The sequence below is a fragment of the Mytilus galloprovincialis genome, chromosome 10 (genome assembly GCF_965363235.1).
Source record: "Mytilus galloprovincialis chromosome 10, xbMytGall1.hap1.1, whole genome shotgun sequence".
Classification (NCBI taxonomy): Eukaryota; Metazoa; Mollusca; class Bivalvia; order Mytilida; family Mytilidae; genus Mytilus; species Mytilus galloprovincialis.
Genome location: NC_134847.1, coordinates 19,632,366 through 19,654,381, shown reverse-complemented (window position 1 = coordinate 19,654,381; position 22,016 = coordinate 19,632,366). Strand labels below are relative to the sequence as shown.

Genomic DNA, 22,016 nt, shown 5'->3' with positions numbered 1-22,016 from the left:
GCCTCCTCCACCAAGAAAAAGCCCATATGCGGTGCTTAAAAGTGGCGTAAGAACACCAAAAATCTAAATCTAATGTTATCTATATTTGTGATATTTCCATAAACTTATCTTTAGTTGCTGATAGTGATTAACAGACAGGCGAAATTTTGAACTAGAACTTAATCCAATCAATCAAATTCCTGACATCACACATTCCTTCCGACTTTGAGTTTGTTAAGACTAAAACATGAACCTTGTATTTTGTGTACCAGGGACCAAAGCATTCCAGTAAAAACATTGCATGTAGTCAATTCCCGTTTAAATCTCAGTCTTGCAACAGCAATGTATGAAACACATTATTCAGTAGCATTGTCTAGTTCAAGACTTTAAAAAATATGCATTTGATAATTCAAAATTGAATTCCAGAGTGAGGCTTGAACAATCTGAAGATTGACAACAGTTACTCTAAAATATCCCTTTTGGATTATCCATCTTTTTGAATATTGCTACCAAAATGTATCATTTCTCTTTATAAACTCTTTATTCATAAGATATCTAGCTAATGTGCAATACCTTCTAATATTATGAAATTAGAAATGTTTCATTCTAAAACTGAAACATAAATTAATTGTATGGAAATAAATATTGAAGTCAAAACATTAAAACTGACCCAGTTTTATTAGTACTGGATACTGATGGTACTTTGATCTATTTTCAGGGCTATATAGTGTGTCCGTCAGACAAAAGATTTCTCTTACTATTTACATTCCTTAAAAAGAATAGAAAGAAGAAGGTGATGGTTTTCTTCAGCTCCTGCAAATCTGTTAAATATCACCATGAACTTCTGAATTATATAGATCTACCAGTCTCCTGTATACATGTAAGTTATCTGTTAAATATCACCACAAACTTCTGAATTATATAGATCTACCAGTCTCCTGTATACATATAAGTTATCTGTTAAATATCACTATGAACTTCTGAATTATATAGATCTGCCAGTCTCCTGTATACATGTAAGTAATCTATAAAATATTTTCATGAACTATGAATTATATAGATCTACCAGTCTCCTGTATACATGTAAGTTATCTATCATCATATACTGCTGCATGATTGAGTTACCTGACAGCCTACAGCTACATATAGGGATCACATCTGTAATGCAATTTTTGGGTAAAGATTGCATGAAATGCGATCAAAATCCTATGTTACTGACTTGATATCTAAATCTTCTAAGGCTTATCACTACCTTTTTGATACACAAAATATAGTGCATTGATCATAATATTCTATACATCCTATCCATGAAAATTTCCAAAAATTTATCAATGTAATATATGCTCAGACATTCAAGGCACAAAATGATGTTACACCTGTCAAGAAAATTACATAACTACAAGGTGCAGGAATCTAATATCTGTTCAAAAATATAAATGATGTCATTGTTAAAGTCATCCTAAAAAATTGGAGTTATCTCCCATGGTCCAGAATTGTAGTTTAATCAACTACTACCAATGCTTTATTGACAATGCAATATTTAATTTTACTTTCAACTGATAAATTAATGCAATCTTTACCCTATGTGCTTACAAGCACTTTGATTATTTTTAGGTTTGAGTGAGTCCCTTACAAAAAGACTAAATTATTCAGTTCAGCTTTTTTTTATTTGGAAGGCAACACACATGGGACACTCCCACATTTTCAGTTTCCTGTAAACAACTCTTGCCTAATTATATAGACATCCTGTCCCCTGTAAACAAGTGAATTATTTGGTTATATATATATACTACCAGACAATGAAAAGATTCAACTTTGTAGATCTTTTTTTTGCCACACAACTGTGAAGTAACTAAGACTTCTTATCTTTACCCTGCTAATGTTAAGGTAGCAGGAATGCCAGGTTAGGCTTGTTATATCGTCTACAGATGTTAAAAGTTTGTGATTAGGTCAGTTTGAACGGAATGTAAAGTGTTTATTCAATGATGTTTTGTTTTTACTTGCATCATCATTGACACATCATTATTTACTGAATAGTTATAAAATTGAGAATGGAAATGAGGAATACTTCAATGAGACAACAACCCAACAAAAGAGTAAACAGCTGAGGGCCACCAATGGGTCTTCAAGGCAGCGAGAAAATCCTATAGCTGGCCCTTAAATAATATTGTGTACTAGTTCAGTGAAAATTGACGTCACACTAAACTCCAAATCATATAAGTGAACTCAAATTAAAAAAAATACCAAAGTACCAAAGGCTCCTGACTAGGCACAACAGGCAAAAAAATGTGGGCTGGTTAAAGATGTTTTATGAGATCTCAACTCTCCAACTAAACCTCAGGCAATGTAGAATAAACAAACTCATAACAATAGATAAAGGTTGATTTGTCTCCCTTTTACTGTGACTTGCCTGTGAGTGTTCAATTATATTCCTGTTACTATGAGGTTGCTTTACACTTTTTGCAGTTCTTAAAAAAAATCAATTTTCTGACCCAGTTAAAATTGATGAATTTTTCTTTTTTGTTCTCTAACTTTAGTTTGCTTCAACCAGATGTTATGAAACTTATACACAATGCTTTTTACCATAAATTACAGATCAGATTTGAATTCTGGTGGTTTTACTCAGGTCTTCCAAAAAACATTTGAGCCAGCCGGACATTTTATATCTGATCCCGATTTTAATCCCTTAAGACTAAGTCACAAAAGGCAATTATGGTAATCAGATGGCCATTCCAATGATAATGACATTAGATTAAAAAACGATTTTAAACTTTACTTTGTTTTGGATGTTTGGATGTAAACTTAAATTGGCAGTGCATCATTCAAAGTGTGCACATCAGCGTGCTCATATCTGCCATAGACTCTTTATTTGTGCAAAATGACATGTCAAAAACTTCATTTTCGTTTTGAAAATCACGTTTTTCTAAAACCGGATGTTGACTTGACAATGGTAAAACATGGACCGTAAACGGATACGTAAAATCCGTGTATGTTTGCAAAGCATGACTGAGTGAAGAAGAATACAGAAGCTCTTTCCACGTTATTTCTTCAACAAAATGCTTGAAATGAACGTTAAGATACAGGTATCAATGATAATTTTAGCATTTTGAAGAAATAAAGGATGCATAATTAAATTTCCCACCTTTGCACATGCGCACACGTGTTCTAGTTCATTCGACGTAGTTCTGACGATTTTTCATTTAAACCTTTTAAAATTTTTTATCAAATCATGTAGATAAACTAATTTCTTATAATTTTAATCTTTTGGACTAAATCAATGAGCTACAAACCGCTGAAATTACATTGTAAGAAAATAATTGTGAAAAGACCGATTAATTTACACGATGTCCGGTACTGAACATAGTTTACCTGTCAACTGAACAGGTAGATATCACCTGTCCAACAACTAATTAGCCTTGATTAAAATTAGAAAGTATTGAAGTAGGGGTTGTTTTGATAGTAATTAATCATCATGTCACTTTTATGACCGGAAATGTGTAGATGTTAAAGGCAAAAGGTTGGGTCAAAAAGATCGTGACTTATGTTAAAATGACCGAAAAAGCCTTGAAAACTAAAATGTATATGACCGTTTCATGCTTTGCCCAGCCGGACTTTTACCGGACATTAATCAAATGTCCGGAATATATGACCGTTTTGGAAGCCGTGGTTTTACTTTTACTGTTCTAGAGTAAAACCTATTTACAAATGAAAAATAGCCTCAACCAAATGTTATGAGACTTATACACAATACTTAGATCAAGTTCAAATTTGGGTAGCATCACTTTAACTGTTCTTCAGTTATGTCCCTTATTTTACTTTAAATGATATGCAAGCGGGGGCCTCATCTGTGTCCATTGGACACATTAACCATTTATTTTAATAGATTAGCCTGTTGGTTTTCCTGTTTGAATGGTTTTATACTTGTAATTTTTGGGGCTCTTTATAGCACAATTAGTCAATACCATATATTTTTGTATTTAGTTCAATTTAGTAATGTTACTTATACATACTTAGAATATGGTATATGATAAAGTGCTGTTGACTTTTCTTGAAATTGTAGGATTTGAAGTTGTTCCTTAATTCTGAATAATGCATGTAAAACAAGTTCTAACTAAGGGATTTCCCTATTGTTAACTTAAAGTTGCATTAACATTATTTCTACAAGTGGGTTTCAATTCCATTTTCCTCATTTGAAAATGCCTGTACTAAGTCAGGAATATGACAGTTGTTGTCCATTCGTTTGATGTGTTTTGTCATTTGATCTTGCCATGTGATTAGGGACTTTCTGATTGAATTTTCCTTTGAGTTCAGTATTTTTGTGATTTTACTTTTCACTGCCCAAAGCACATTTGTTAATTAGAAGGGATGTGTTAGTGAAATCTGTTTAAATTTAAAATAAACAAAAAAATCAAAATGACATAGTGTGAATGTTGATAATTTCAAGACTCTGCTAACTTCAAAGTGACTAAAAAAAAATCAATATTAAACAATATGAAAAGGAGACAGCTTATAAACCTTAACATTAATTTTATAAGCATATTAAAAGTCAAAATACTGGTTCTGCATTTTTGTAATAATATTTGGAATGTTCAAATATGTGTACAAATGCAGCAGAAAGTAACAATTAGGAATTTATAAAAAAAAAAAAGGCTTGTGTCTTTATATCATTATCTGAACATCTCAATTTTCTTTAGGTAAATCACACAATTAAGTTGTATTTGATGTTACGTCTATAAAATTAGTATCAATCAAATTCTTAGACATTCAGGGTAGCCTTTTCTTAGACTAAATTCTTAGACATTCAGGGTAGCTATTTCTTAGACTTAATTCTTAGACATTCAGGGTAGCCTTTTCTTAGACTTAATTCTTAGACATTCAGGGTAGCCTTTTCTTAGACTTAATTCTTAGACATTCAGGGTAGCCTTTTCTTAGACTTAATTCTTAGACATTCAGGGTAGCCTTTTCTTAGACTTAATTCTTAGACATTCAGGGTAGCCTTTTCTTAGACTTAATTCTTAGGCATTCAGGGTAGCCTTTTCTTAGACTAAATTCTTAGGCATTCAGGTTAGCCTTTTCTTAGACAAACTGATTTCTTAGAAAACCTATGTCAGTCTGACTATTGAATGTTATTCTTTTAAGAAATGATGATCAACAAACTTCATATAAGGAACGACATTTGTACTTTATGATATAACAAACTTCATATAAGGAAAGACATTTGTACTTTATAATATTGGCCAAACATACTTATTTATTGGACTCAGACTGATTACAATAAAGGTTATCAGATAGGTCAGCTAAAACCTTAGAATAAGACTTTTATGTCTGTATATTATAATTGGTTGCTTTCATATTATATAAATGTGTGAAAGTGGTATGAAATTTGGCACAGTACGTTTTATTGATGTGTTACTTCATTTGAATGATATGATGGGCTATGTGTAAAGACTTGATTATTTTATCGATGTTTTTTCAGTGATGTAGAAAAAAATTGTTATACATCATTGAAAAGGGAATGGTTAATGCATTATTATGTTAAAAAAGCAATTCTACATGACTTTTTTTAACCAAAGAGAACGCAAGTAATTAAAATTTCAGATAATTGGAAGAAACTGTCTGGGTGAAGTAAAGTACAACTTTTAAGAACAGGAACTTTTAGATAACTCGCTATGATTTTGAAAAACCTGTTCCTCTAAATTCATTACAGAATGAGCTTTCTAATTTTTCATATTCAATGCTAGAAAATCTTTTTAAGTCTTTTATTGCCTTACTATTCCTCCCTGAAGATGTTGATTTGTACATATATGTGAAAAGTACAGATTCCAGCCCCTGTTGGGAAGGAAGTTGGGTTGATTTTCTAGTCATTTATAAATATTCTAATACCTGGTATTTCTAAATTAAGAAGAAAACCAATGGACCAGTTAGACTTTACAGTTGTCACTTCACATAGGCAGATATACATATTTGTATAAAGAATGTGTAAATAGACTAGAGATATGAGTAGATGATTATACCAGTACACCTTAAAATTCTTTGTGTATTGCCATTAGATGTTCTTACTTAATAAGAATGTACCAAACTATTGCTGATTTTTTATCAGCTATAGTCAGATAAGGGGCATCTGTGCAATGCTAGGGCAGTTTGTAGTTGTGAATGTATTGCAAATCAAGAATTCAAGAGGACCACAACCAATATTGTACTTTTGTTTCATGTATCCATTGTTAGCAGGACTTATTTTGGTATTCCACTGCATGTCCCTCCACTTCACTCTTAAATTTACTTTTAACTGATTTTATGGAATTTTAACTCAATTTGAAGATGATAATACTATTTTAGAAGAAAATTCCTGTTATAATTAATAACCAATACCACAAAAACACAATCAGACAAGTGGCAAAAGCCAAAGAAATATTTGTTTTATTTTAATAAGATTTTAACACAATATAAGATAAATGATTGTCTGGCATTGTTGTCAGGGACTTATGGGATAGTTTTATGAAAAGAGAACACTTTATACACTATATAAAACAACATTTATTAACTTTTATCTAAAATGTTGAAATGGCCATAGTTTAGGTCTTCAATGGTTCTATTTCAAAAGCCTTTCTTCTATGTGAAACAAGTCAACCAATAAGAATATGTTTTAGTCTTCAAAGTCAGCACATTTTTAATGTATTGTTATAATAGGATAATTTTGTACTTTTCAGACATAAAAACCCTCAGGAAATCATTGGTCGCTAACTATTGTCCATAATGTTGTGCAACAAAAAGATGTCAAGGATAATCTTAAATCTATAGACACACAAAATATCTGGATCAGGGGTAGCAACCAAAGTGTACTTAAGCTAAATACTGTTTAAAAGAATTATTGAGAAATTTGACCAAAGCTTTTGTTTCAACACATATTACACATAAGAAAGGGGAATATTTACTCCATTTTCTTTAAAACAACATATCTACCAATAATTATTCCTCAATATTAATTCATTTTTAGTGATTTTTTCTTTCTTCCTATATATTTTTGAAAGTAATGTTGATGGACAGGTACATATGTCTCGTGATCATGTACCAATGCTGATTATGCTGCAGTTGTTGATAAGTACAAAAAATGTTATACATTAGGTGAAAACTACATTCTTGAGTATAATTTTCTCTTCAAAGGGGACAGTTAATGTAATTCGACATTTGATATAACGTTTGTTGTTTATGCGTTATACATGTGCCACCAAAGATACAGGTTATGTAATTGGTATATCAACAGAGATTTAATGTATGGTATTGTTTACAGTATAGATTTCCTATTTATTAAATGGTTGTACTCAAAATATAAGTACACTGTTTCTTTGCGTTTTAAGCAATAGGAGAGCAAGTAATGTAGGTCAATGTTAAGTGAGAGGTGTTTCCGCTTCTAATGGAAAATATGTCATGTTAGGTGCATTCATATTGATTAAATTTTATAAAATAGCATTCAATTGTTAAATGACAGTTCGAGTTAGTATCATGCATAGAAAATCAGAGAGAATTGATTTAAAAGGCAGTTAAAAGCCAACAGAGCAAAGGAATTGTGTCATGCATTGATGAACATTTGTTGATAGTTCTTTAGAAAGCATTGGTTCACAATCTATGTGATCATTTCCTGGAACAACTACACTTTGGACGTAGTGTTTAGATTCTTTTAAATATAAATAAAGGAGATCAGATATGATTGTTAACTCAACATCTATCCACCACTACGACCACCAGTGTTCAAATGAGTAGCTGTAAGCAAAAATAGGCCAACATACAACCTTCAACAATGAGATAAACCTATATCTTAAATCCAGCTATAAAAGGCTCCAACATTGCAAATTTGAAAAAAATCAAATAAGAAAACTCATCATTATGCCTTAATTTATAACAAAACAAAGGAAATGTTTTTGCTCTTGATACTCTACTAACCTGAAATAGTGGTGTGACAGCACAACATATAAACAAATTGTAAAAATCGGCTAACTGAAAAGATCGGTATAGGCATAAAAACAATAGACATAAATGTTCACATGAAAACACCCAGAATTAATTATATAAATAAAGATAGTTGAATAACAGAGACATACAAAGTGAAGAGGAACAGAGCATCTTCATTAGGGCAGAAAATCTTTTGATTTGGAACGTTTGGTTTGTTAATTAGAGACAATTGTTGACATGCTTGTTAATCGATGTTAACATTAGAACCAAGAATGCCAGCTATCTTGGAACAGAACCAGCTTGGTTAGATGAGTTTGCATTGAACCATGGGAAGGGTCACATGATACCATATGTATTTTTTGTTGTCAGATTCATAAAGCACAAGGTTATTGTTTCTGATTGCATATAAGAACATTTGGACTGTGTTAGTTTGCCTGTATTTTCTGGCTGTTGCCTTGGAACATTGGTTATACATCATTAAATAACAAATGAGCTAGATGTAATTACGCTGAAAATGCCTTTTTTTCCTCTACTGTTTTCTCATTAATTTAGATTGTTTGATACAGAAAAAGATAGTTTTGGGGATGGGAAATGCATAAACAAGTCTTGTTGAGAAAACAAAGTTGACAGCAGTAAAAGATGAATGACTTTCTATTTTTATTGTCTAGGTCATTAGCCTCATTGTTGGCATAAATGAGGAATACAGTAGAGAATAGGATTTTTAATTTTAGTTTCTTGTGTATCAAAGAGTTTGTTTAGGGGCCAGCTGAAGGACGACTCCGGTTGCGGGATTTTCTTGCTGCATTGAAGACCTATTGGTGACCTTCTGCTGTTATCTGTTCTATGGTCGGGTTGTTGATTCTTTGACACATTTCCCATTTCCATTCTCAATTTTATTTACAAATTCTAAATTAGGGGATATATTTTGTTAGACAAAGATCAATTTTGAAAGACATATTTGATATTTAAGTGCAGTAAATCTTTGTATTTGAATTGTAATTTTCATCTCCAAATATCCCTGGTGGGGGTTGGGTTATAGAAATCACTCTGTTAGTCCAAATGTCTGTTCCTCCATGAGACTTGTAAGGCATGTAAGCCCAGATCCTCCTGCAATGCTAGATGGACATTGGTGAAACTACACACAGTTATAGTACACTACCTGTTTATAAAGGAATAATATTCTCTTGTGCATTTACTTGTGTTTCTAGTTTTGATAGAGAAACACTCATTAATTTTAGAATATAATTAGTTATATCTCACCTGCCACAATATTCACAGAAGTCTTTAGTAAGTGTCAACTTGACACTATAATTTTCTGTATTTTCGATCACTCTGGTAATTTTATGTCGCTATTGTATAAAACTCATTAGTATGTTTGTATTTATGTTGTGGCACTGCAGAGATAAATAAATAAATAAATAAATAAATAAATAAATAAATAAATAAATAATCCTTATAAAATCTAAACTATCTATTTTGTGAACCTTCCAGTATCTTTAATAAAGACCCCTAACAAATGTTGAATATCTTCTATGTGATGTTTTTCATTTTCTGTTGTTGCTAATAATACTTCTGATTCAAGTGTTAGTTTTGATGTTATGAAGTAGATTGCAGAGCGGAGTTTCTCTCTAGCCTCCTCATAATTTTACAATACAGTAGATAATGGTCAACTGTTTCTATTTGTCCACAGCTGCATTTGTCGTTGATTGCTGGGCATATCATTGATTTGTATGAGTTTAAATTACAATATCCTGTTCTTAAACTAGTTAATATTTTCAGTTGAAGGTTTGTCTTTTGGAAGTGTTTTTTTTACATTTTATTGAAAGAAATAATATCTTCTTCCTTTATCACTGTTGTCCAATCGGTTTTGCCATTTTAACATAACACTGTCTTTAGCTCCTTTTTAGCTCACCTGGCCCGAAGGGCCAAGTGAGCTTTTCTCATCACTTGGCGTCCGTCGTCCGTCGTCGTCCGTCGTCGTCGTCGTCGTCTGTCGTCGTTAACTTTTACAAAAATCTTCTCCTCTGAAACTACTGGGCCAAATCAAACCAAACTTGGCCACAATCATCATTGGGGTATCTAGTTTAAAAAATGTGTGGCGTGACCCGGTCAACCAACCAAGATGGCCGCCACGGCTAAAAATAGAACATAGGGGTAAAATGCAGTTTTTGGCTTATAACTCAAAAACCAAAGCATTTAGAGCAAATCTGACGGGGTAAAAATGTTTATCAGGTCAAGATCTATCTGCCCTGAAATTTTCAGATGAATCGGTCAATCGGTTGTTGGGTTGCTGCCCCTGAATTGGTAATTTTGAGGAAATTTTGCTGTTTTTGGTTATTATCTTGAATATTATTATAGATAGAGATAAACTGTAAACAGCAATAATGTTCAGCAAAGTAAGATCTACAAATAAGTCAACATGACCAAAATGGTCAGTTGACCCGTTTAGGAGTTATTGCCCTTTATAATCAATTTTAACCATTTTTATACGACCGCAAATTTTGAAAAAATTTTCGTCGTATATTGCTATCACGTTGGCGTCTGCGTCGTCGTCGTCGTCGTCGTCGTCGTCGTCGTCGTCGTCCGGCGTCCGAATACTTTTAGTTTTCGCACTCTAACTTTAGTAAAAGTGAATAGAAATCTATGAAATTTTAACACAAGGTTTATGACCATAAAAGGAAGGTTGGTATTGATTTTGGGAGTTTTGGTCCCAACATTTTAGGAATAAGGGGCCAAAAAGGGCCCAAATAAGCATTTTCTTGGTTTTCGCACCATAACTTTAGTTTAAGTTAATAGAAATCTATGAAATTTTGACACAAGGTTTATGACCACAAAAGAAAGATTGGGATTGATTTTGGGAGTTTTGGTTTCAATAGTTTAGGAATAAGGGGCCAATAAAGGGCCCAAATAAGCATTTTTCTTGGTTTTTGCACAATAACCTTAGGTTAAGTAAATGGAAATCTATGAAATTTAAACACAATGTTTATGACCACAAAAGGAAGGTTGGTATTTATTTTGGGAGTTTAGGACCCAACAGATTAGGAATTAGGGGCCAAAAAGGGACCCAAATAAGCATTTTTCTTGGTTTTCGCACTATAATGTTAGTATAAGTAAATACAAATCTATGAAATTTAAACACAAGGCTTATGACCATAAAAGGAAGGTTGCTATTGATTTTGGGAGTTTTGGTCCCAACAGTTTAGGAAAAAGGGGCCCAAAGGGTCCAAAATTAAACTTTGTTTGATTTCATCAAAATTGAATAATTGGGGTTCTTTGATATGCCGAATCTAACTGTATATGTAGATTCTCAACTTTTGGTCCCGTTTTCAAATTGGTCTACATTAAGGTCCAAAGGGTCCAAAATTAAACTTAGTTTGATTTTGACAAAAAATGAATCGGTTGGGTTCTTTGATATGTTGAATCTAAAAATGTACTTAGATTCTTAAGTATTGAAGTTTTTTTGGTCCAGTTTTCAAATTGGTCTACATTAAGGTCCAAAGGGTCCAAAATTAAACTTTGTTTGATTTCATCAAAAATTGAATCCTTGGGGTTCTTTGATATGCCAAATCTAACTGTGTATGTAGATTCTTCATTTTTGGTCCTGTTTTCAAATTTCAAATTCTACATTAAAGTCCAAAGGGTCCAAAATTAAACTAAGTTTGATTTTAACAAAAATTGAATTCTTGGGCCTCTTTGATATGCTGAATCTAAACATGTACTTAGATTTTTGATTATGGGCCCAGTTTTCAAGTTGGTCCAAATCAGGATCTAAAATTATTATATTAAGTATTGTGCAATAGCAAGTCTTTTCAATTGCACAGTATTGTGCAATGGCAAGAAATATCTAATTGCACAATATTGTGAAATAGCAAATTTTTTTTTAATTAGAGTTATCTTTCTTTCTCCAGAATAGTAAGCAAGAAATATCCTATTTGTGCAATAGCAAGAATTTTTTTTAATTGGAGTTATCTTTCTTTGTCCAGAATCAACTTAAATCTTTGTTATATACAATATACAATGTATATACACTTTTTACTACCAACTGATAAATTTAAATAATCTTTACCATTCAGTGATAACAAGCAGTTTTTTTACATCTTAATATTTTATGATGTATTTAAATGAGTAGTTATTGTTGCAAACTCCATTAGAAATTTGAATTGATATCAGTTTTGAAAAAGGGAAACGGGGATGTGAAAAAAAGGGGGGGGGGGTTAAATTTTTCTCATTTCAGATTTCATAAATAAAAAGAAAATTTCTTCAAACATTTTTTTGAGAGGATTAATATTCAACAGCATAGTGATTTGCTCAAAGGCAAAAAAAACCTTTTAAGTTCATTAGACCACATTCATTCTGTGTCAGAAACCTATGCTGTGTCAACTATTTAATTTTAGATTTAAAAAGTTTGAAGAAGAAATCTTTAATTGATTTGTAAAATCTTGGCATTTGTTTTGTGTAAAAAAAAACCATGTAATGTCAAAAATTTGATCACAATCCAAATTCAGAGCTGTATCATGCTTGAATGTTTTGTCCATACTTGCCCCAACTGTTCAGGGTTCGACCTCTGCGGTCGTATAAAGCTGCGCCCTGCGGAGCACCTGGTTCATAAATTAAATTAATCTTTTACAAAAATCTTCTCCTCTGAAACTACTGGGCCAAATTAATCCAAACTTGGCCACAATCATCTTTGGGGTATCTAGTTTAAAAAATGTGTGGCGTGACCTGGTCAACCAACCAAGATGGCCGCCACCGCTAAAAATAGAACATAGGGGTAAAATGCAGTTTTTGGCTTATAACTCAAAAACCAAAGCATTTTGAGGAAATCTGACATGGGATAAAAATGTTTATCAGGTCAAGATCTATCTGCCCTGAAATTTTCAGATGAATCGGTCAATCGGTTGTTGGGTTGCTGCCCCTGAATTGGTAATTTTGAGGAAATTTTGCTGTTTTTGGTTATTATCTTGAATATTATTATAGCTAGAGACAAATTGTAAACAGCAATAATGTTCAGCAAAGTAAGATCTACAAATAAGTCAACATGACCAAAATGGTCAGTTGACCCCTTTAGGAGTTATTGCCCTTTATAGTCAATCTTTAACCATTTTTCATAAATCTAAGTAATCTTTTACATAATCTCCACTGAAACTACTAGGCCACAATCATCTTTGGGGTATCTAGTTTGAAAAATGTGTCCGATGACCTGGCCATTCAACCAAGATGGCCGCCACGGCTAAAAATAGAACATAGGGGTAAAATGCAGTTTTTGGCTTATAACTATGAATTCAAAGCATCTAGAGCAAATCTGACAAGAAGTTAAATTGTTAATCAAGTCAATATCTATCGGCCCTGAATTTTTCAGATGAATTGGACAACTGGTTGTTGGGTTGCTGCCCTCCAATTGGTAATTTTTAAAGAAATTTTGCCGTTTTTGGTTATCTTGAATACTATTATAGATAGCGATAAACTGTAAACAGCAATAATGTTCAGCAAAGTAAGATCTACAAATAAGTCAACATGACCTAAATGGTCAATTGACCCCTTAAGGAGTTATTGCCCTTTATAGTCAATTTTTAACAATTTTCATTAATTTGGTAAATATATGATAATGTAAATTTTTACCAAATATAGTTCTCTGTTACTAATGGGCAAAGTTCATTATAGATATAATTGTACGAAGCAAAATCGTTCAGTAAAGTAAGAACTTCAAACACATCACCATCACCAAAATACAATTTTGTCATGAATCCATTTGTGTCCTTTGTTTAATATGCACATAGACCAAGGTGAGCGACACAGGCTCTTTAGAGCCTCTAGTTGTATATCTTGTTTTGTAAATATTGGAATACTTTCTATTTTTTCTGCCTTGTGCTGCTTTTTTAGCTAGTTTGTCTGCTAGTTCATTACTTTGTATATCAGAGTGTCCAGGGGTCCATTCAATGGAAACAATGATTCCTTCAGATTTTAATGCCAAAATACCAATTTTAATATCATAAATAGTTTTGCGGTAATTATCCGATTTCCAATTTAAAGTTAGAATTTCAATTGCTGATTGGCTGTCTGAGAAGATTTTGATGGACTTCTAATTTTCAATTTTAGCAGTATTACATTGAAAATAGAAAAGGTTGCACAAGCAAGACATATCTCTGTGATAACAGAACTATTTTTTTTCTGTTTGCATGATGTTTTCTTTTACGAAATGAATTATGTAGCAATGGTCAAAAACCTCTAATTGATGAATTAAATACAAAGTGGAACATTTTGGCCAATAGATATTTTGCGTATTTAAAAAAAATTTCTGACGTCAGACACACAAATCAATGAATGTGTTTGTAGATAGATGTTTTTGTGTTCTGTTAAATTGTCCCATTTAAAATTGTTATACGATGATGACTGATATACCCATATTTTGACTATTTTATTAATTGTGTCTATTTAGTTTACGCATCAATGTAAATATAACGAAACTTGACGAGACTGTCATCAAAGTGAGAGGGTTAGCGGTATAAAACCAGGTTTAATCCACCGTTTTCTACATTTGAAAATGCCTGTACCAAGTCAGAAATATGACAGTTCTTGTCCATTCGTTTTTGATGCGTTTTGTTATTTGATTTTGCCATGTGATTATGGACTTTCCGAATTGATTTTCCTCTAAGTTCAGTACTTTTGTGATCTTACTTTTGATAAAGCCTATGAAATGTGCACAGTTTTCTGCTTAATATTACACTGTTTCTGCATTAAAGAATGAGTGGAGCAACATTTACCAATTCTTATCAGATGTACAGATCTTGTCCATTTTTAAGTTTTGCTTGCTTGTATTATAAGTTAATTTGTAAAAAATATTTCAGCGATTTCTTTAAGAGCAAATTTCTTCAACTATGACCTCACCCTTATCTGTTTGTTGATGGTTTACAATTTTACTATAAGTGCTCTTTAGGGTTTTTCTTGCCAGTGTAAAGAGAATGAGTTAAAATCAAAACTTAATTATACTGTGATTGTGTCAATTTGTAAATTTCATTTATGCATGAAGGTCACTTTCTATTTGCCTATTATTTTCTGAACACATGGGACTTTACTTAGCACATTATCATGTGCAACTTCATATGGTTTAGATTATTAAATATTCTTGAAAATTTAGGAGAAGGAAAAAGTTCAAAGACAAAAAAACATTTGAAAATACTACATAAATAAAATGTTTTATGCAGTTTCTCTTTAATACTACAGATAGAATCTTCCCTTAATGAAGTCTGCACTGTGATAATTACTTCACTAATTTGTCTTCATTTTAGCACAGAGGGAATTAACTTTTTTTCTTGAGATGTCTAAAATAAGAATGGTGAAAAGCATGTAAGTGCTCTATTAACCTTGTTTATGTAATAGCTAGATCAAAAATCTGTATGATACGGATGGTGAGATTTAATTCAATATCAGTTCATTTTCACAGATATGCTGCCAAACTGGCAATTTATGTTTTTGATCTAATGTTTTACGTAATTCCTTCAATATTTCATTTTAGATTTTAGATTTTATTGTTGTATAAATCACACAAAATTTATCTTAGATGGAAAGTTAGACTATGTTTATATTTTGCTTCTAATTTTAATCACAATTTAATTATATTTATTGGTATTTAAGCACTCATGTAAAAACATTCAGAAATCTGACGGCATATAATTGAAAATTTAGTTTTTAAAAAGTATACTTACAAGTACATTGAACGGATCTCTGTAAAATTTTAGCACAATGTTCCTCCCCACAATAGGAAGGTTGGGATTGATGTTGAGGGTTATTGTCGTAGCTGTTGATTAAGGGTCAAAAACACACATTTAATGGTTTACAGACAATAATTTCTGTATAAGTTTTATGGATCTCTGTAAAATTTTACCAGAAAATTCCATACTTCAGAAAAAAAGTTATTGATTGATTTCAGGGATCATGGTCCAAATCACTTATGAGTCAGGGGCATAAAACTAGGATTTCTGGTTTTTCTGGACAAAACTTTGAATGAGTATAACTTTTTTGTGTATCTAAAGGCTTGAAATAACAAGTTTTGCTTTGTGTTTTTTTTGCCACTTGGTTTGAGCAAACAAAAATCAATCCATTGTTTTTTACCTGTATTGCCAAAGCAACGGTCTGGCAGCCACTTTCTCTGTTAGTCTATCTGTATGTCCATCATGGGTACAAAACTTTTATGAATTTTTTTTTTTGGCTTCTCTGGAATGGAATAACATTATATTTCATCTGCAGCTTCATAATGCTGAGTTGGTGTGGGTAATAATTTTTACATCTACAAATCAGCCACTTACTGTTTGCTGATAATTGAAATTTTACAACAATCAATATACAAGGCAAATTTGTTGACAAAATAAAAGAGAATGACCAATTATGCTTCAGTATGAATGTTACTGTAAATTAAGAAATTATTGCGTGCATTTATTATTGCAATTTTGTCATTTTTGACTTAAATGTGATTAAATTTTTTGTGATATTGAGAAAAATAGTGTTTAATTCAAATAAAAAAATTCGATATGCGAGTTTAAATTATTGTGATTATAACCCTGTCGCTTTTTTTGCAATAATAAAACATCCACTAATTCCTGAATTTACAGTACCCAATTGTATGCAGGGACACAGGTCCAATCTGGTCTTGCTTCTTAAATCAACTGTTATTCATTATTGGTTGATTATTGGACAACTATATTTGGCGTACGATTGAGAATATTTTTCTTTTACAGGGCAAACAGAAACAGACCAAAAGAACTCAGTCATTTTTCCAGTTTTGTAATGCCAAGGAATCCATCTTGTTATGTACAGACGTGGCTGCTAGAGGTCTAGATATTCCACAAGTAGATTGGATAGTTCAGTATGACCCTCCAGATGACCCTAAGGTAAAATAATATATACTATGATTCAGCTAGAGGTCTAGATATTCCACAAGTTGATTGGATAGTTCAGTATGACCCTCCAGATGACCCCAAGGTAAAATGATAATAACTAGGATTCAGGAATCGAAAAACACAGTTTTTGTCAAGCCTGGGACGACTTTTGTCGCAGAAAGCTTGACATAGGGATTGTGATCCTGTGGCGGCAGCTTTAGCTAACTTCTTAAAAGCTTTATAATTTAGAAGGTGGAAGACTTGTATGCTTCATACTTTGTATATGGATGCCTAATGTTACGAAGTTTCTGTCAGTCACATGTCCAATGTCCTTGACCTCATTTTCATGGTTCAATGGCTACTTGAAAAAAAAGTTAAGATTTGTTTGTAATGTTTAATTCTCTCTTATTATAAGTAATTGGATAACTATATTTGGTATGTGCGTACCTTGCAAGGTCCTCATGCCCGTCAGACAGTTTTCACTTGACCTCGACCTCATTTCATGGATCATGAACAAGGTTAAGTTTTGGTGGTCAAGTCCATATTTCAGATACTATAAGCTATAGGTCTAGTATATTTGGTGTATTGAAGGCCTGTATGGTGTACATGTCCAACTGGCAGATGTCGTCTGACCTTGACCTCATTTTCATGGTTCAGTGGTTATAGTTAAGTTTTTGTGATTTGGTCTGTTTTTCTTATACTGTTTGCAATAGGTCTGCTATATTTGGTGTATGGAATGATTGTAAGGTGTACATGTCTAGCTTGAAGGTGTCATCTGACCTTGACCTCATTTTTATGGTTCAGGGGTCAAGGTTAAGTTTTTGAGTTTTTGTCTTTTTTTCTAGCACTATATGCAATAGGTCAACTATATTTGGTGTATGGAAATATTTTATGATCTATATGTCAGTCGCACATGTTTTATTTGACCTTGACCTCATTTTCACGGTTCATTGCTCAGTGTTAAGTTTTGGTCTTTTGGTCTGTTTTTCTTAAACTATAAGCAGTAGGTCAGTTATATTTGTTGTATGGAAGAATTGTTAGCTGAACATGCCTGACTGGCATGGGTCATCTGACCTTGACCTCATTTTCATTGTTCATTGGTCAATTGTTAGTTTTTTAGCTCACCGGGCCGAAAGGCCAAGTGAGCTTTTCTCATCACTTGGCGTCCGTCGTCGTCGTCCTGCGTTAACTTTTACAAAAATCTTCTCCTCTGAAACTACTGGGCCAAATTTAACCAAACTTGGCCACAATCATCATTGGGGTATTTAGTTTAAAAAATGTGTCCGGTAACCCGGCCAACCAACCAAGATGGCCGCCATGGCTAAAAATAGAACATAGGGGTAAAATGCAGTTTTTGGCTTATAACTCAAAAACCAAAGCATTTAGAGCAAATCTGACATGGGGTAAAATTGTTTATCAGGTCAAGATCTATCTGCCCTGAAATTTTCAGATGAATCGGACAACCCGTTGTTGGGTTGCTGCCCATGAATTAGTAATTTTAAGGAAATTTTACTGTTTTGGTTTATTATCTTGAATATTATTATAGATAGAGATAAACTGTAAACAGCAATAATGTTCAGCAAAGTAAGATTTATAAATAAGTCAACATGACCAAAATGGTCAGTTGACCCCTTTAGGAGTTATTGCCCTTTATAGTCAATTTTTAACCATTTTTCGTAAATCTTAGTAGTCTTTTACAAAAATCTTCTCCTCTGAAACTACTGGGCCAAATTAATCCAAACTTGGCCACAATCATCATTGGGGTATTTAGTTTAAAAAATGTGTCCGGTGACCCGGTCAACCAACTAAGATGGCCGCCATGGCTAAAAATAGAACATAGGGGTAAAATGCAGTTTTTGGCTTACAACTCAAAAACCAAAGCATTTAGAGCAAATCTAACATGGGGTAAAATTGTTCATCTGGTCAACATCTATTTGCCCTTAAATTTTCAGATATATCGGACAACCCGTTGTTGGGTTGCTGCCCCTGAATTGGTAATTTTATGGAAATTTTACTGTTTTGGGTTATTATCTTGAATATTATTATAGATAGAGATAAACTGTAAACAGCAATAATGTTCAGCAAAGTAAGATTTACAAATAAGTCAACATGACCAAAATGGTCAGTTGACCCCTTTAGGAGTTATTGCCCTTTATAGTCAATTTTTAACCATTTTTCGTAAATCTTAGTAATCTTTTACAAAAAATCTTCTCCTCTGAAACTACTGGGTTAAATTAATCCAAACTTGGCCACAATCATGATTGGGGTATTTAGTTTAAAAAATGTGTCCGATGACCCGGTCAACCAACCAAGATGGCCACCATGGCTAAAAATAGAACATAGGGGTAAAATGCAGTTTTTGGCTTATAACTCAAAAACCAAAGCATTTAGAGCAAATCTGTAAAATTGTTTATCAGGTCAAGATGTATCTGCCCTTAAATTTTCAGATGAATCGGACAACCCGTTGTTGGGTTGCTGCCCCTAAATTGGTAAGTTTAAGGAAATTTTGCTGTTTTTGGTTATTATCTTGAATACTTTTATAGATAGAGATAACCTGTAAACAGCAATAATGTTCAGCAAAGTAAGATTTACAAATAAGTCAACATGACCAAAATGGTCAGTTGACCCCTTTAGGAGTTATTGCCCTTTATAGTCAATTTTTAACCATTTTTCGTAAATCTTAGTAATCTTTTACAAAAATCTTCTCCTCTGAAACTACTGGGCCAAATTAATCCAAACTTGGCCATAATCATCATTGGGGTATTTAGTTCAATAAAAGTTCAGAAAAGTAAGATTTACAAATAAGTCAACACGAGTGAAATGGTCAATTGACCCCCTAAGGAGTTATTGTCCTTTATAGTCAATTTTTAACAATTTTCATAAAATTTGTAAATTTTTACTAACATTTTCCACTGAAACTACTGGGCCAAGTTCATTATAGATAGAGATAATTGTAAGCAGCAAGAATGTTCAGTAAAGTAAGATGTACAAACACATCACCATCACCAAAACACAATTTTGTCATGAATCTATCTGCTTCTTTTGTTTAATATTCACATATACCAAGGTGAGCGACACAGGCTCTTTAGAGCCTCTAGTTTTGGTTAATGTTAATTTTATGTGACACAGTTGTAATAAAGCTTTATATTTAGTCAGGGATGATTCCAGGTGTTTTCAAATGGGTCCCTTTAACATCAAATTGGGAATTTTTTTATCCAAATTGGGAATTTTTTATGCATGCAACCTAAAAAGAAATAATATCATTTTCTGACCTGTAAAAACGGAAAATGTATATTAAGTTTCACCTGTACACTGATTGAAGAAGTTATTGGATTCAGACCTGGTCAGGGAAGTTGTATTACATGAATACCATTGCACATGATGCACTATCATCTTAACTTTGGTAAACAAGGCATATATACCAGCTAACATAAACCTATGGCAAGCAGTTTAGCTATTTATTCGAATTTCAAATTATCTCAAATTATCTCATAATATATAAGATATCTTATATAACATATAAGATTTTTATAAGATATCTCATCTAATATATGAGCTATCTTACATAATTTAATTTTTTAAAGCTATCTTATATATTATATGAGATATCTTATATTATATGAGATATCTTATATATTATATGAGATATCTTATATATATAATAAGATATCTTATATATTTTATACAGTTAGCAGTTTAGCTATTTATTCGAATTTCAAATTATCTCATAAGATATAAGATATCTTATATAACAGAAAAGAATTTTATAAGATATCTCATTTAATATATGAGATATCTTATATATTATATGAGATATCTTATATATATAATAAGATATCTTATATATTTTATACAGTTAGCAGTTTAGCTATTTATTCGAATTTCAAATTATCTCATAATATATAAGATATCTTATATAACAGAAAAGAATTTTATAAGATATCTCATTTAATATATGAGATTTCTTATATAATTTAAATTTTTAAAGCTATCTTATATATTAAATGAGATATCTTATATTATATGAGATATCTTATATATTATACGAGATATCTTATATATTATATGAGATATCTTATATATATAATAAGATATCTTATATATTATATACTTAGATATCGTATATAATTATAAGATATCGTATATACTTATAAGATATCGTATATACCTATAAGATACAAATGTATCTTATATACTTTAAGATATCTTCTTAAGTTTATAAGATATCTCATTAAGTATATGAAATATATCTTATAAATATTTTTTATACAAGATATCTTATATAGTTTATTGGATATCATCTTAAGAAAATTACATAAGATATATTATATGAATTATCTTATAATTTCTATACGATGTCTCTAATAATATATCTTATATGATATGAGCCATTCCATGTGAAAAGGTACAAACAGTCCTTTTGATAAACTTTACAGGACACGTTATCAAAGTTTGTTATAGTATTTTTGAAAATTTTTTATCCAAAAAAAAAATACATTAATGTAAACATTCATAAGATTGTCAATTCTATGCCGATATTGTAAATTAAAACAGAAAAAAGACGTAGAAATATCTGAATTTTTGGTATTTGAGCAAGTGTAAAATCATTTGTTCCCCGAACTAATGCTATACTGACCAGAAACTTAAAAATTTACGACACTACAGAGACAAAAGTCAATAATTTAAAGAAAGTAAGACAACATTAAAACATGAGGAAAAATACAAAAACTATGCCATCTTGTGTTTTAGAAATTGAAAGTTAAGTTAAGTTAAGTTAAGTTTAGTTATTAAATATTATATAAATCAACCTTAATTTAAGTTAAGTTAAGTTATTAAATATTATATTAAGTTATTAAATATTATATAAATCAACCTTAATTGCACGGGATTCGAACCGTTGCCCAGTTAGATTGCATTGATATCAGCATCGTAAGCGAGAGTCTTATCCCCACTGTTACCGGGGTTAACATTATCAATTGGTAAATCAAGCCATTTAAACTGTACTTTGAAAATGATTGAAATATATGAAATAATTCATTTAAAATCTTGATAAAACTAAGGGAGGGAAGGTCTCAACACTTACAGGTGCGTGTAGCTCACAGCTTAATGATATGAGGAAAAGTAAATGTGTTTTATAAATCACAAGTCTACTACCAATAATTATACACACTTTTTAGAATTTCGTAAATTTTTCGTTTTTGTACCTTTTCGCATGGA

General features: G+C 31.7%; 1 protein-coding gene across 2 annotated transcripts in view; it reads left to right on the top strand.

Moving 5' to 3' along the window:
* LOC143049995 (uncharacterized) overlaps positions 1-22,016 on the top strand; it is a 55,783-nt gene that overhangs the window by 13,986 nt on the left and 19,781 nt on the right. Inside the window, exons 11-13 of one of the 2 annotated variants that reach the window (XM_076223785.1) lie at positions 698-859; positions 16,659-16,752; positions 16,844-16,902. In XM_076223785.1, the coding sequence (XP_076079900.1) occupies positions 698-859; positions 16,659-16,752; positions 16,844-16,902 (315 nt within the window). Of the gene's footprint in view, positions 1-697; positions 860-16,658; positions 16,812-16,843; positions 16,903-22,016 lie in introns of both variants that reach the window. The other variant, XM_076223784.1, reaches the window with a different exon arrangement.